Consider the following 16089-nt stretch of genomic DNA (forward strand, 5'->3'; position numbering starts at 1 on the left):
AAACAGGACCGATGAACTGAAAATATGATTACAGTAGTAAAATACAAAGACATTGACAAAGAGATTTAATCGTGGTTTAAAACGTTCAATGTTTCAGTCTCAGATCACATGATCTCATAATTTTGAATTATTATTATTATGTTATTTTCATTTTATGCTATAAAATTAAGAATTTGAATATCCTTACAGCTTATGAAAATTGTTTAAATTAAAAAAGTAATATCATTGAACAAAATGTTATTTTTTTTCCCTAAAACCGCAATTTAATCTCAAAATTTGTAAATGTTGTAATTATTTTAAAATGTAATTAAGGTTTTTCTAATGATTAAAAATATTATTATGCTGTTATTTGACTCCTCAACCCTGAAGATGTGGGGTATAAGTGGTTATAAGAATTTTATAAAATAGGGCTGTCACTATATCACATGATAAAGTATTATGATATGTGTCTATGTATGTGTAAATATTAAAAAATATAGAAAATAATAATAATTTGTCTAATTTTTTTTGAGTATGAACACTGATATTTAATATGTTATTGTTATTGTCAGTGCTGGTAGTATCTCACACCATCAGGCCAACATTTGGACATTTGATCTGAAAAATGTACCTGATGTAAATAAATAAATCAAATCTATATCCTCTGTAAATAAAAAATAATAAAATAAATAAAAACTTGGGAGTGGCTTTGCTTTTTTGGCAGAGTTGGGCTTCCACAGAGGGTGGTACATTGTGCTGTCATTTTTGTAATCAGACGTAATATTTTCCCGTGTTAATCAGATAAACAGAGTTCCCTCTGATCACTGTAAATGTTTCTTGTTTGGTGTCTTTTTTGGTAAATCAGGTGAGGTTGGTGTTTTTTTCTGACTCTTTCTGATTGGTTGGAGCATGAAGCTTCGGTTTCTCGGTGCTGAGCTCCTGTTTTTACGTATTTATGATTTTATTTAATGCGAACGTCACAAACGTTTCCTCCCCCCGCGGAGCTCCACAGTGGACCGACCCGGGCAACAGGAAAACAGCCTCCTCCTTCTCCTCCTCCTCCTGCTGGGGTCACAGCAGCCCCCAGCCCGGGCTTTAAAACCAGCCAGCCGCCACCTCCTCCTTTTTCTCCTCCCTCCACCCTTCCTCCTCCTCCTGTCGGGGCTGTGAGGACGGAGCGCCTCCTCTCCTCTCATCTCCGGTCAGCCTGATTCTCCTGCTCGGAGGTAAGATCTCCCTCTGTGCGCTTTTCTGTTTTTCTCGCGTCGCTGCAGACGCACTCGTCTCCTCCTCACCCTCCTCTTCCTCCGCGTAATGAAGCCTCGATCGGCCACATGACCGCAGAGCTCCTTCATCCCTCCGCTGCACCTCAACTCGGAATAAAAAACAGCGTCTCAGGTTCAGTGTGTGTGTGTGTGTGTGTGTTCGGGTGTTTTCGGGCCTCAACCGGCTCTGCTCCTCTTAGAGGAGGAAGGAGATCTGTCGGTATGATGTTTTGATGGAGGGGGGGTCGGGTTTCTGTGAGATGTAGAAAATAAAGATAAATGATTATGATGAGGAGGAGGAGGTTTAAAGCCTCCTCCAGGAGGGGAGCAGCAGTTGATTCAGTCTCTAAAACATGAAGGAATGATGAAAATGCTACTGCTGCTCCTGGAGTAGGCAGGAGGAGCTCAGCATTTACCTCCAAACAGATTAAGAGGAGCTGCAGGTGTGTTTAGTATTTATGGCTCAGCTGTTGGTCAGAAAGTTACACCTGGCCCATTAGAGGCGGAGCTGAGTCAGTCAGGGATTCATGAGGCTGCCTGAAGAGATAGTAGAACAGCTGCTCTTTGGGCCAGATGTGGTGATGATGTCAAAGCAGAGCTAACATCTGGGACTAAGGCTGCGCTGAAGCAGCCAGAACGCCAATCGTAGCCCAAACACCTGCAGCTGAGGACCAATCGTCATCATCGCTAACATTCCTCATGCTCTCAGAGATCCTGGACACCGAGGTCTCTCTGAGAGCAGGTGCGACGCTCTAGCACTGATCAGTTCTATTATCGGTGATTAATCAGAGAAATTCGATCAGTTCAATCCACAAAACGTCAGAATCGGTGAAATGCTCTCTAACAGGAAGCTGGATCAGTCTCTGGAAGTCATTTACTGATCATCACTGAACTGTTGGAGTGAAGAGGCTTCTGGGATGGGAGCTGAAACATTTTCAGGAAACTTACAGAAGTCCAGTCGATTTCTCCTTAGCTCCTTAGATTTGAGCTGTTGATTCATCCTGTCTTCCTTCTCTCACCCCAACCGGTCGCAGCAGATGGCCGCCCCTCCCTGAGCCTGGTTCTGCCGGAGGTTTCTTCCTGTTAAAAGGGAGTTTTTCCTTCCCACTGTCGCCAAAGTGCTTGCTCATAGGGGGTCATATGATTGTTGGGTTTTTCTCTGTATCTATGAAGCGCCTTGAGGTGGCTTTTGTTGTGATTTGGCGCTATATAAATAAAATTGAATTGAATTGAATTCATCAGCTGATTGGTTTATTGGTTCTGGTTGTTTACGATCACGAGTCCAAGAGCTCCCAATAAAATCTGATATCAGATTTTAGATGGAGAAGCTTTCAGTCAGTGCCTGGAATCTGCCAATCAGGTTGGAGTTCAGGTTCAGACCTGATGTTCTCTGAGGCGGACTGGTGATGACTCCTCTGACAGAGTCACCGTGGTGGATCCTTCTGAGTGTTTCTGTAGCTTCACAGTTAGAAACCTTCCAGTGTTTCTCGTTTGACTTGTATTTGGTCTGCAGCGGTTTTCATGATCTGATTCATTATTTGAGTCATTTTTCTGTTTGTTTTCTGTTCAGATGACACATTTGGACTTTTTTAACAGAAAACAAACAGAAAACCAGTGAAAGCATGGCTGACATGCTGCAGACCGTCTATGAGTTTCTGGCCTGTGTGCTGCTGGGATGTGAATGTGAAGCAGGCCGCTGCCTGGATCCACCCAGCGCCTGTAAAGTGTGTTTAAGTGTGTGTGTGCTTGGGCTAATGGCAGATAAAAGCTCTTAGTGATAAGACTATCAGCCACACAGAGCACTCGGCCTGCTGTCAGTCCTCAGAGACACTCAGCACAGTCAAGTAACTGAGTACTTTTACTCGGCAAGCCGCTGTAACTGCAGCCTCAGCTTCCTGCAGAGAAAAGCAGTGAAGAGTGATTTAAACCACGAGCTACAGAAATAAAACAATAAAATGTCCAAAAATGATCCCTGTTATTGAAAAATAAAAAAGAGCGCTCCAGAGGGCGTCCCTCCTGGAGCCTGATCGGGTCTGCATCAGTGTGTGGTATCTCCTAATTGTCCTTATTTCATTTGTATTTGTGAATGATTGTTTTTGTTGGATTTCACAGTGGTGAAAAATCCTCCCAACAGTTCCTCATTACCAAACCGAATGATTTCTATCCAAGTCCTGCTGGAAAAACCGACCTAATCCCCGAACCTGCTCGGTGCAAGAATAAAATGTCATAAAACATAATGAAGTGAAACTAAAGTAGGAAACATTAATAAAGAATAATTCATCGAAGTCAGCCTGCTTTTAGATGTTTCATTTTTAAACATTTCACTTCCAGCTGCTCACTGTCCTCCATCCTTCAGACACGGCCTTCATCATTATTGTGCAAACACACTCAAGATACAGTCAAGGCGGCCTCACGTGGTTATTAGAGCAAATGTTATAAAATTACAATAAAACATCTAAAAATGTATAAAAACAACAAAAACAGTGATAACAGGAAACTGAGTCCACCTTAAAAGTTTAGGATAAATCATTCTTCATGTTATTAATGCTGTGTTGTCCGGGGCCGGGTGGCTGAGGCAGCAGCCTAAGCAGAGAAGCCCAGACCATCCCTCTCTCCGGCCACCTCCTCTTATCTGGAGACGCAATCTCTCCAGCATGTCCTGGGTACAGAGGAGGCCCCAGGAGATCTTTTACGTGCATTGTTCAAAGAAAGCAGTGATGAAGAAACTGAAGCTGAAATCAGACGTGTTAAAAACCCTGGAAGGGCAGAGGTGAACCATCATCTCTGAGGTCACCGGAAACATTTGAAACTGGATTTTTTTTTAAAATCAGGAAATCATTAGCATCAGTGTAGCCAATCAGAAACAAGGAGTTTACAGGGAGAAGGTCACATGGGCTGATCCAGATTTACCCTGCTCCAGAGCGAGGGGGGGCAGCAGGGTAAGAAGTGATGCTCCCATCATGCCTCGGGCCTGTTGTACCAGCCTGTGTGGGCAGGTCTGAGGTTGCTTCAGGTGGTCAAGTCAGAGGTCAGCTGACTGAGTTGAAGGAGGCTGGTTTCTCCTTTAGAGATTCCTTCTTCCTAATGGTACAGACGTACTCCAAAGAGATCAAGCTGGGATTTATCAAGTCCAACTGGAGATGACTTCACCCCATGGTGACTCCATCATTACCAAAAAACGAGCAGAAACAGAAACAAATTCTGTGAGCTCATCAAAACAAAGCCATGGCCACCATTAAACTTCAATTAAAAGGGAGTTATACCTTTCCACCATCGGCAAGTATATCATAGGTGTTCATCTGATTGTCGGTGTTTTTACCTCACAGTAGCTCTTTGAGGCAACCATTGCTTTGATTTGGCGCTGTATAAATTGAATTAAGGAGCTCGTTAACAGAAGCAGGTGTTTACAGCAGGTTTCTTCTCGGCCTTTAAGATAAATTAAAGCTGCTGGATGAGTTTATACTGTTTCACCTCCTGCGGGAGGATCTGAGCGTGCTCCTGGGTAACGTTTGGAGGAGAACCGTCACTGTGACTCTCACACATGTTCACAGGTCAGGTTCAGCTGAGGGCGCTCTCCTCTCACTGATCTGGTGTCAGATTTTATGGTTGGACAATGATGGAGGGGGGAGAGGGTGAAGCTGCTCTGCTGACTCTGAGGACAAGCGTAACCACAGCAGCCGTTAGCAGCGGCTGGGCGTCGCCCGGCTGGGCAAGCTGATAAACAGCAGAGGGGAGGGGGAGGAAGGGAGGAGGACGACGAGATGAAAGGAGGTGGTGGGGGACGGTCAGAGGAAGGATGGAGGATATCCTCCCCCAGCTCTCATGTTGTTTAGGTAGAAGGTGTGCCCCCTCCCCTCTGACTGCCTCGCTGTGACTCTCCAGCAGTCGTCCGTCCTCAGCAGCTCCAAACACCGTCTGAGCCGTGAGTAACACCTTTAACGTTGAACGCTCTTCATCAGGACGCTGTCACACATCCTCACAAAGCTGCAGCACCTTCATATACACTCGAGCTCGTTTATCACTGTCAGACTTTCAGCATCAACACAAAGATTCAGATAATCACTTTACTGTGTCTTGAAGTCACCGTAGCAACCCGAACATCACCACAAGTCTGCGTCTACTTCCTGAAACTCTTCGCAGCCAATCAGAGAGCTTACTGGAGACAGCAAACTGAGAAATGTAAGTCAAAAAAATAAACACCACAAAAGCATGAAACAATAATTTCTGCTACATAACTTTGCACTTTTGCTGTAACAAAACAAATTTCCCACCTGTGGGACTAATAAAGGTCATCTTATTTTATCTTATAACACTAAGAGAAAGAGTAAAAATAAAACAGAATAAAAACAAAGCTAATCTACCAAAATAAAATCAAAGGAAAAACAAACAGAAACTGCATTTTAAATTAGGTTTGAAAAAATTGTCCAAAAACTTCAACAAAAGCCTCTTAAAGGTTAAAAGACTTTTGATTTTAAAAAAAATAAATAAATAAATAAAATTAAGAAATTAAGAAATAAAGAAATTAAATAAAGAACTAAAAACTACAAAACATTAAAAAATGCAGCCAAAACTCTGAAAAACAAAAAAAAATTAATAAAAAATAAAAATCGTCTCAAAACTCTGCTGATCGGATGTCAATAGTAAAGGAAAGAAAGGATATGAAACAAAGTCCCCAGAATGCCTCGATGCTTCTTCCTGCAGCCTTCCTCCTGTTCTGTTTCCTTCTCTCTGTTTCCTCCCGTTCTGTTTCTTCCTGGATGTTTCTAGTGGTTTCAGGAAGGAAACGAGTTGACATCATGTCTGAGGCTGTGCTGTGAGAGAAATTGCTCTTCCTCTGATTCTGGATCAGATGAGTCCAGCTCGTTCGTTGGAGCAGCTGATGCATTCACTAACCCTCTCTCTGTTTTTCCTCTGCAGCTGCTTAAATCAGGTCGGAGCGACTTCCGTGTCCACAACTATGCAGAAGGTAATGAGTCACTGCTGGAGCTTAATCATCACCACACTTACACCTAAAATATTGCTGCACAATGAGGTTCACACTGAGACTTCAGCTCAGTGAGCAGTCTGTCACTCTGAAAGTTCATTTACACCTTAAAGTGGATGTATTCTCACTGCAGCAGCTTTGCATGATTCACAGCTCAAAATAATCCTTCATGACCATCATCTGTCTGAAACAAGCTGTTGTTGCTGTCGAGTCAGATCTTCTTCTCCTTCTGGTTTGTTTGTGGTTTTCACCTGCTCTTTGAGCTGGTGCCAATAAACTGGACTGTTTTCACTTCCTGATTGTCTCTTCTGATTGGCTGTTTGGCAGGTGGAGGGACGGGTAACTCCGGTCAACCTGCCGTCCTCGAGGGGCCCGAGCACCCCGGGGTCTCCGGCGACAGGCATCGTGGTAACGTCACACCTGCTCAGACGTTCAGATGTTTATTTACTCGTTTCATCCATGGAAACATGATTTTAACACATTTACTTTATTTTACTGACATTTTCTACTTTTAGTAAACATACTTTTTGTAAAAACCTCTGCAAAATGCAGACTTTCACCACAAGGTGGCAGCGTTTACTGTCAAAGTTCTGCATGTACGATTTTTTTGTTTGTTGAAATTTGAGCTCTGATCAGATGATTTTAGTTCTTTTAGTTCTTCTTTTATTTTTATGTTGAATGTTGAATTTTTATGTTGAGTAACGGGCTGTTAAACAGTTGTAATCCTACCCAGTAAAATTAAACACTTTTATACATGGAGTACTTGTATTTGTATCTTTAAGTAATCTTTGTGATGATACTTGGAGTGCTCGTGGTAAATAAAGAACTTCCTCTGTCAGGCCCGTGTCAATGACCAGGTGGTGGGCTACAGAGACCTGGCGGCGCTGCCCAGAGATAAAGCCATCCTGCAGGTGGAGAGACCGGACCTGATGACCTACCAACCCCACCTGAGCTTCTCCCCACTCGACCCGCCACGCAGAGAGGTGCGGGTTTGGATTCTTTAGTAGTTAAGGAACATTATTGCTTCACTTTTCAAGCCTGAAACTGAAATATTTGACTTAAACACTGCTGCTAGTCCATTTGTCAAATGAGCCGACCTCTGACCCCGACTGACAGCACTGATACAGCAGCGTTCAGGGACAGTCGACAAAATCAGAACAGACAGTTTCCATTTCAGCTTCTCCTGCCAATTTAACACTTTTCTCATAAATATTATAAAAAAAAAACTGGAGTCAAATCACTTCCTGTTTCCCCTCGACGGCGCTGATATGCTGTCATTAAAATCCTGACATCATGTTTAAAGTCAGAGGAAAGGAATAATCTGGAATAATCCTTAAAGGAAGATCAGATGAAACTTTTTAATGATCATATTTCATAGATATGCTTTAAGTTTTTTGATTTTAACTTTAATTTTCTTCATAATATACAGGGTTTTTTTTCTATATTATTGAGTGCACATTTATTAAAAGAATATCAGCTGAAAAAATAGGTGTGTGTGTGTGTGTGTGTGTGTGTGTGTGTGTGTGTGTGTGTGTGTGTGTGTGTGTGTGTGTGTGTGTGTGTGTGAGCACACAGAGGTGTGTGTTTACAGGTTATTACTGACACTAATGTAATCCTGAGGCCTGTTCGATGCCTCCAGCTGTTGGACTTTATTAAATTCCTGCAGCATCTATGATGACTGTTCATATCTGTGTTCTCTGCAGAGATCTCTGTCTCCTCCATCCACGTCTCCAGCCTTGTCTCCAACCATGTCTCCTGAGGTAAGCCCTCATCAGTCCATGCTGGTGGTAATAACCCAGCTCCATCATTCATTTCCATCCCGGTTTCTTCTACACCTTCAGGACACGGGGATATAAACTGTTTTTAATGAAGTGGCAGTGCTTACATTTTCAACCTGTTCATTCAGGCCAGGCTTTTCTTTAATTCTCTGGTCCGGTGACCTGGAGTCTGGAACAAAGCCCCGCCCACCCGAGTTAACCTGACCCTGTGACACTGAGTAGACCTGCATCTGTGGTCGATAAGACTCAAACACAAGCTTTGATTGATGGTTCAGTTCTTGGTGCCACAGCATTCGTTGACCTTTCTGAAACCTCAAGTGGTTCGTGACCTCGGCTTTTTAGGAAAACAGTGGTTTGTACTTGTTCTTGGCCAGCTTTTAATCGCAGCTTTGTCTTCACCGCAGTGTTGAAACCGTGACACTCGCTAGCCGGGGAACAGAAGGACCTCTGTTCAGACGGCTGGAAACTCCCCTCAGTCAGAGCACGAAGGGCAAAACAAAATAGGAGCTCCGTTTCTGTCCAGATTTAAAGGACGGGACATCTGTGCAGAAATCACTCAGTTTGGGTCCTTTTTTAACTTTAATTAAGATTTACAGCACAAACATGGTCCACAGGTCCAGTTGGTCAAAAGTGGAATCGTGTTGTTTAAAGGAAAAACAGGATTATATGTTCGGATAAGATCAAGTAATCCAGTCCAGCTTTTTTATCTGGATTAAACCTTCATTTTGTGTTGTTCAAAACACTGGAACAGGATCAGGATGACTTCCAAAATATCAGGATTACCCTGATCCCAGGCCGGATTCAAAATTTACAAAGAAAAAAAAATGTAATAAAGAAAAGTTATTCCAAGAAGAAAACTAGAACTGATAAACTTAAGACAATAACAAACTTGCACCTGGACTACAGTTTTCAAACTTTGTCCTATACTTACATTAAAATACTTGTTTTGTAAGTTTATTTATGATGCATTGCATGTCATACATGCAATATGTTTATATTTAGGACTTTAATTTTTATTCATACAGAAAACAATTATATAAAAAAGTGTGAGCTGGGAAGTAAAGTCAAGACATTGGTTTAAAAAAAGGTTTTGAGTTAAGAATGATAAATACAATCATAGTAGATGACAATTAAATTATTAAAACTTAAAGCAAATCCAGCTCATTAAATCACATTGGAAAAATTGTAAATAGTCTTTATTTTTACCTTCTTTGAAATTATTTAAATGTTATGACTTAAGGACATCGTCCACAGTGTTTCTGTAAATGATGGTGATTTGTTGTCAGGTCAGTGAAAAAGCAAAACCAATGAAAATTAACAAATTTAATATAATTATTTAAAGTTCCTTTATTTTAAGTGAATTTCAGTGCCCCCTGCACCCCAATTAAATTACTGGTAATCCTTAAAAGTTTATATGGGATCAGAGTGAACCAGTCCAGTTTTTGTGTGAACAAGAACATGAGCTGGACGAGCTGGATTACATCATCCACCAAAGGAAAAAAAGGATCATTTTTATCCGGATTACACCTTTAAAAAGCTACACTACAGCCACCTGTCAGCCAAAGAGTCCAAGCCACACAGCAGCTTTGTTTTATGGGCCTCTTTGATTTAGACATCAAAGTTCTCACGGTCAATCGTGTGACCCACGCTGACGTTCTGACTCACTGATTGGTCTGAGCTCACCTGTCAGGCCGTTAAAGGTTAAAAGACTCTGTTTGCTTCCAGGTGAAGGGGCGCAGGGCAGAAAGTGAGAGCGGTTCTCCTGGAGGATCCACGCTGCAGCTGCAGGCAGGACGCAAGATCAGCACGAGCCTGCAGCATTTCCACCGACCAGGTAACACACACACACACACACACACACACACACACACACACACACACACACACACACACACACACACACACCTGAGGGCTGTCAGGACTCATTAACCCTAAAACCTTTCTCAACCCTGAAGGCAAAGCGGCCGTGTGTCTGAGTTTGTGCGCTCAAATCAAATCAAATCACTTTTACTGTCACATCACATGTGCAGGTACACTGGTACAGTACATGCGAGTGAAATTCTTGTGTGCGAGCTTCACAAGCAACAGAGGTGTGCAAAAAAATACAATAACATAAGAACAAGCAAAATATAAGAATGGGTAAACCAGAGTTATATGAATAAATATATGTACAATACAAGAGTGTATGCGCATTACTGAATGTGTATACTAAATATGTATATCTACGTGTGTGTGTGTGTGTGTATACATATTTTAAAAATTAAATAGAATAAACAATAAAATAAAATATACAGAGGTTGGCAGTTGGACATGTGCTAAACAAGTGGCATCTATATACAGTATGGAGTGAATAATGTTGAAGTTCTGGTAAGTGAGGGTGAGGTGTCTATGAAGTGTTCAGCAGTCTGATGGCCTGGTGGAAAAAGCTTCTCTCAGTCTGCTGGTTCAGGACCGGATACTGCAGAACCTCCTTCCTGATGGAAGTAGTCTGAACAGTTTATGGCTGGGCTGACTGGAGTCCTTGATGATCCTCTCCGCTTTCCTCAGGCACCGCTTCCTGTAGATGTCCTAGAGGGACGGAAGGTCACCTCCATTTATCCATTCAGGACACCGCACTACTCTCTGGAGAGCTTTGCGGTTGTGAGCGGTGCTGTTGCCATACCAGGTGGTGATGCATCCAGTGAGGATGCTCTCAATGGCACAGCGATAGAAGGTCCTGAGGATGCGGGGGCTCATGCCAAATCTTTTCAGTCTCCTGAGAAAGAAGAGGCGCTGCTGCGCCTTCTTCACTGTTTTGTTTATGTGTCCTGACCACGTAAGATCCTCAAGCTGCAGACTCATTTAAAGACTCGTAGCCGGTGTGAACGTCATATTTCTGACCCTTCATCACCACTTTGGCTTATTTCATGTGTTCGGCCAGATAAACAGCTCAAAAACATTCTTTAATTATCTTTTAGTCTTTTATTTGAGATATTTAGAGTTCTGCACTGTCTTCAGCAAAAAAAAAAGACAGGAAACATTGGAGAAACCGTACAAAAAAGTTTTTATGCATTTTTTCAGATAACGGGACCAACATTTACAGGAAGCCTCCTATCTACAAACAGGGTGAGCTCTTCCTCCTCTTCCTCACTGTGTGTGTGTCTGTCACTGCTTCATCACTCAACAACTTCATGCTGTCTCCACAGACGCTCACAAACACGGCGAGGGCAGCGGCGTCATCCAGTCAGCAAAGTTTCCCGCAGCCCAGCCGCCAGATCCCAACCAGCCTTCCAAAATTGAGACTGAGTACTGGCCCTGCCCACCCTCACTGGCCGCCATGGGTAGCACACACACACACACACACACACATGTGCGCATACACACACACCTGTGCTGTGAGGTCATTGGTAACACTGAGGCTGAACCCCGCAGAGATTGAGTGGCGGAAGAAGAAGAAGGAGCTGCAGGAGGAAGACGAGTTTGAGGACCTCACAGAAGAAGCGAAGACGCTACAGGAACAGGAGCTGGAGAAGGTTTGTGACCGTCGCCCCCTTTTTCCAGATTCACATTTTGACTAAAAGCGTCATCTGACCTGCGGTTTTGTGGCCACTCAGATCAAATCCAACCTGGGCCGTCTGATCCTGAAGGAGGAGAAGGAGAAAGCTGTCCACTTCAGGAGGAAGACGCAGTCATTGCCCGACAGAACGCACATGCACGGCAGTAAGAGCTCTCGCACACAGCCACCGCCTTCACATTCCCCACTTTCACCACGGAGCGCTCCTCTGACATCTCTCTGTCCACTTCTACCTGCAGGTTTGTCAGCAGGTGCCTCCAAGTCTCCATCACGCTCAGGATCAGGCCTGACCCGAGTAAGTGCTCACACCTGACACGGTGCAGAGTGAGACCCCGAAACTGGAGTTAAACCGGACTTAGACTCACTTTAAGTGACTTTTTTTTTATCTCACTGTAGTAAATGAATAGTTAAAACTGGAATCTGGTTTGAAGTGTTTACAACACGAACAAACATGGGCGGAGCTTCTGGACAAATGAAGCATTTTTTCTTCCTGAGCAGCCAGCAGGGGGCGACAGCTGTGGCTGCAGAAACACTTCTTTCCTATAGACGTGTATGAAACAGCTGTTTGTGTTTGTTGGGTCAAACTTATATAAAATTAAATCTCAGTCCCACGATGTTTCAAAATGGAGGATTAGCTTTGGTATGAAGCCGCACATTAATTGGCTGATGAGTCGTTGCACCGATGGAGGTGATGTCACAGTGGCTCCGCCCATCTTTAACCACCCATGGTGTAAATTTAACGCTCAAAAGGACTGGTTGTGTGTTGCAGATGCAGTCGGCAGAGTTTTCCACAGATGGCGATAAAGGACGGCCAGGTATGAGTCCTCGCTCACCTTTTTCATGATATCAGAAAAAACAGCGGCGCTGCTGGTTTAACGAGTTCATTCTGAGCGTGCAGCTCTCACAGACGATTGGTCACATGAGCCTAACGCACATCACATGAAACAAAAACAACCAGAGTTTGTAGAAACGAGTCACCTGTGAGTGTGCTGATGAACTGTGCCTGACACACCTGAGTGACATCACTCGGTACTAACCTCTGCTCTTCCTGTTGTGTCTTCTATCTTTCAGCTGCTCAGGTAAGCATGTCTGTGTGCATGACCTGTTTAACCCGCACAGCCCTGACACACCTGAGCACATTACTGGCCCCGCCCCCACAGCTGTTATAAAGGAGTCTGTGAGCACTGACTCGCTGTTGGAGCCTCTGGTGGTCATCAGAGGAACTGCAGGTTTGGCACCCAAAGGTCAGCAGTTGAATTTAGGTTCCTGCAGCTTTGCATACCTCGACATAAAGAATCAGCTCCTCTTTACCACTTTAGCACACCACTGGTCACTTTGTGACTGTGAATTGTGGACCAATCAGACACTTCACAGCAGGGCGACTAACCCCACCCTCGTATTTCCTGCAGTCTCACGCCTCTCTAAAGCCTCACTGGTCTGTTATTGTTGGATTATTTCTTATAAAACACTCTCATTAAGTCTTTGTCTCTTTGATAGACAGTTTGTAAGGAGGCCCAGAGAGGTCAAAACAACAGCAAATTGAAAAAAGCAAAAACACAACAGAGGTGATTCAGGGGAACCAGTAATAGCAAACATACATGTACAGTACATGAATCATGTGACTAGAATAGCATCTCTTCCTCAATCAGCACCAACCAATCCTCGGCTTGTTTTACTGTCACCGTTGCAGCTTTTCATCACGTTCTGCTTCATATTGTGAGATTTTGCGATATTTTATTATTTGCTATGTTTTCTGAAGTCGCATTGCATTTGAGCTCTCAGGGCCACAGACGCTGTTCTGTGATGCAGACGCTGCAGCTGCTGCAGCTGCTGAGGATAAATCCAAACGGCACTATGAGGCAGATGTGGCGCAGACCATCAGGAGCAGGAGGGCTTTGATGGCCCACATGTCACGATCCAGCTGATGTTCACAGAGACACTGTTGGGCTCGAGCTTTAACGTGTTGGACTGTAGAAAACTTCAGTGTTTTCCATGAAGGAACGCTTCACTAAAGATACCACTGGCTTCATTTCCTGTCACCGGCTGTCTGGAACGCTCCAGGCCAGAGATGGAGAAATACAGAATTTAGAAACAGTCTTCCTGACTTGTGCTGACAGAAGCATCAGATTAACGTGTTGGTTTCATGTGTCGTGTTAAATCAGTCTGAGCATTTTAAATGTGTGTGTGCAGAACGGTGACACTCGCAGGGAGCGCATGGACCGAGGAAACTCTCTGCCGAGCATCCTGGAGCAGAAGGTGAGGCGCTCCCAGTCTCTCGTAGAGTAGCTCTGCATGATTCACAGTTCAAAATAAAACATATTTATCTTTAAGCTGCTCTTTGTGATTGGGAGCCAATCAGAAGAGAGCTGACTTAAAAGGGGAGGAGGATGAACTGGTAGGGGCTCTTCAAGCCTCAGGATCAGATAAAGGAGGATTATGTTGAACTGTGAATCATGCAAAGCTGCTCTGTGAAGTCCAGGAACAAAATTAGACCCTTTTTAATCACTTTGATTACTGATTTTACCTCTGAATTTTGTCTGAATTTTAAAAATCAGTTGACACGAACAATCAACTGATCAGATCTGACTGGTACTGTCTCTGATATCATTGTAATACTCCTAACTCAGGTACTACTGGCTCGTTACACTGATGTGTACTTTGCAGTGTAGTATCCGAGTACTCCCTCCAGCTGATGGCATGCTGTGTATTTCAGATCTACCCCTATGAGACACTGGTTGTGACCCACAGAGGGCGCTGTAAGCTGCCTCCAGGCGTGGACCGCACTCGGCTTGAGGTGAGGGACGCTGTGCTGGGTAGTCATTTCCTGTCTTCCTTCTCAGTGTCCCAGTTGAAGCTTCTCTGTGGTAGCACTGGTTTCTCTGGTTTCCCAATTTGACTGTTTGAAGTCAGACTTGTTTGCGCGTCCCAGTTTAACTTTAGAACTGGTTTACATAAACTTTCTTAGAGGTGGGACTGGTTCCAGTCCTCCCAGTCTGAGTGTCGCTGCAGCACGACTGCTTCACTGGAGGTTTTAACTTCTTCTTCTTCTCCTCCCTGTCAGCGGCACCTGTCCCAGGAGGAATTTGAGCAGGTGTTCGGGATGCCGATGGCCGAGTTTGAGCGCCTCTCGCTGTGGAAACGAAATGAACTGAAGAAGAAAGCCTCGCTTTTCTAACAGGAAGTGACCTCATCCCAACAAATACTTGATGAAGGTTTTAAAGGAGGAGGAGTTCAAATAAAATATCCAATCAGCAGACACACACAGAGCCAATCACCTAACTCCGACAAGTCCTCCATCTTACTAACCGTGCTCCTGGAAGCTCGCCGAGGAGCAGACCGGTCCTGGTTAACCTTTTACTGCGACTAACCTTAATCGATACACTGATTACCTGTGCCGCGCATATAATCACCACTGCTTACAGGTCACCACATTATCTTCATCATCTTCATCACATGTAATCTCTGTAGCTCTGTCTCCTCACGTGGATTATTCCCAGCTCCGGGTCTGATCCATGTCAGGGACCTGCTGCGGGTCCCTCAGATTTCACGCCATCTTCAGGTGTTACACTAACATGAAGCTGCTTCACTTTCATCCTTGTAGTTAGACAGTTAGATGGGATTATTAGTGGGATAGTAAAAATGAAAATGACCTCTTACAGCTTTCCCAATCATTTCTAGGTCTAGGAAAGTCATTATGGACACCTCATAAGGATTTGTGGAAAGAGCAGACCTCAATCTCCAGCATATCCTGGGTCTGTTAGTCAAACCTCAGATTCAGGAGGATCATGATCTTTATTTAGAGAGCTTTCTTTTTAGTGACGCCCCGTTATCATGGAAGCCTGCAGCTCTTCCACAATCCTTCACAGATCTTCAGAACAGCTCTGGGAGTTGCAGAGGCTTCAGGAAGTCTGAAACCCTCCGGGCTGCTTCAGGCTGGCTGTAATTCCCCTGGATGCCCCGCTGAGGGCGCTCTAAGCTTGCCATCAGCCTGTTCTGTCAGCTGCAGAGAAGCAGGCTGCTCGTGGTGATGATTGTGGTCCTGCAGCTTCATGGTAGCGGTCCGGGTCTAACAGCTGATTGTAATGATTAACCACATGCAGCTTTTATTTATTGGACGATTGTATTTTTTCTGCATTTGTCTGCTACTGTGAAGCGTTTTATTTTGGAAATCTTGTTGAAAATATTTTTGGCTGTATAGTTTTTTTTCTGTTTTTAAATATTACTCCACGTGGAGTTCAGACCACACACACCTGCAGTTCCTGCTAGCTCACCTGGTGTCACCTGTGCCGTCTCATCCGTCCCTTGCAGTCCTGTTTCTGTCCTCTGATATAACGGAGACCAATAAACTTGCAGAGTAATGTCCGTCTCTCGAGTCTTTTTTCACACATTTTCACCATAAAAGTCCTCCGTACCTGCACACCAGAGCTCAGACTGCAACCAGTTCCAACCACACGGCTCAGGGACTGGACTGGTTGTCAGTGTCGAGGCATTCACACATGACCTGGGTTCTTACTTAGCTTCCACTTTTAT

The 16089-nt window shown here is 44.0% G+C and overlaps 1 protein-coding gene across 3 annotated transcripts; it reads left to right on the forward strand.

Annotated features, from left to right (window-relative positions):
- Positions 1 to 741: 741 nt before the first annotated feature.
- On the forward strand, positions 742 to 15917 carry dmtn (dematin actin binding protein). 3 transcript variants are annotated; one of them, XM_084934499.1, is made up of 16 exons: positions 742 to 1205; positions 6162 to 6210; positions 6556 to 6636; positions 7068 to 7211; positions 7932 to 7988; positions 9732 to 9840; positions 11067 to 11111; positions 11192 to 11326; positions 11418 to 11518; positions 11600 to 11705; positions 11799 to 11854; positions 12329 to 12374; positions 12631 to 12638; positions 13750 to 13815; positions 14273 to 14353; positions 14621 to 15917. In XM_084934499.1, exons 2-16 carry the CDS (start codon positions 6202 to 6204, stop codon positions 14732 to 14734), a joined length of 1158 nt encoding a protein of 385 aa, XP_084790625.1. In that variant the 5' UTR covers positions 742 to 1205; positions 6162 to 6201; the 3' UTR covers positions 14735 to 15917. The 3 variants fall into 3 exon arrangements, with proteins under 3 accessions (XP_084790625.1, XP_084790624.1, XP_084790623.1); XM_084934498.1 differs by lacking the exons at positions 742 to 1205; positions 14273 to 14353; positions 14621 to 15917 and adding exons at positions 1231 to 5166; positions 5325 to 5423 and having other exon boundaries at positions 12631 to 13777; XM_084934497.1 differs by lacking the exons at positions 742 to 1205; positions 14273 to 14353; positions 14621 to 15917 and adding an exon at positions 1231 to 5423 and having other exon boundaries at positions 12631 to 13777.
- Positions 15918 to 16089: the final 172 nt, after the last annotated feature.

This window comes from Perissodus microlepis, chromosome 7, assembly GCF_051167445.1.
Source record: "Perissodus microlepis isolate ML-2025 ecotype Zambia chromosome 7, ASM5116744v1, whole genome shotgun sequence".
Taxonomy (NCBI): Eukaryota; Metazoa; Chordata; class Actinopteri; order Cichliformes; family Cichlidae; genus Perissodus; species Perissodus microlepis.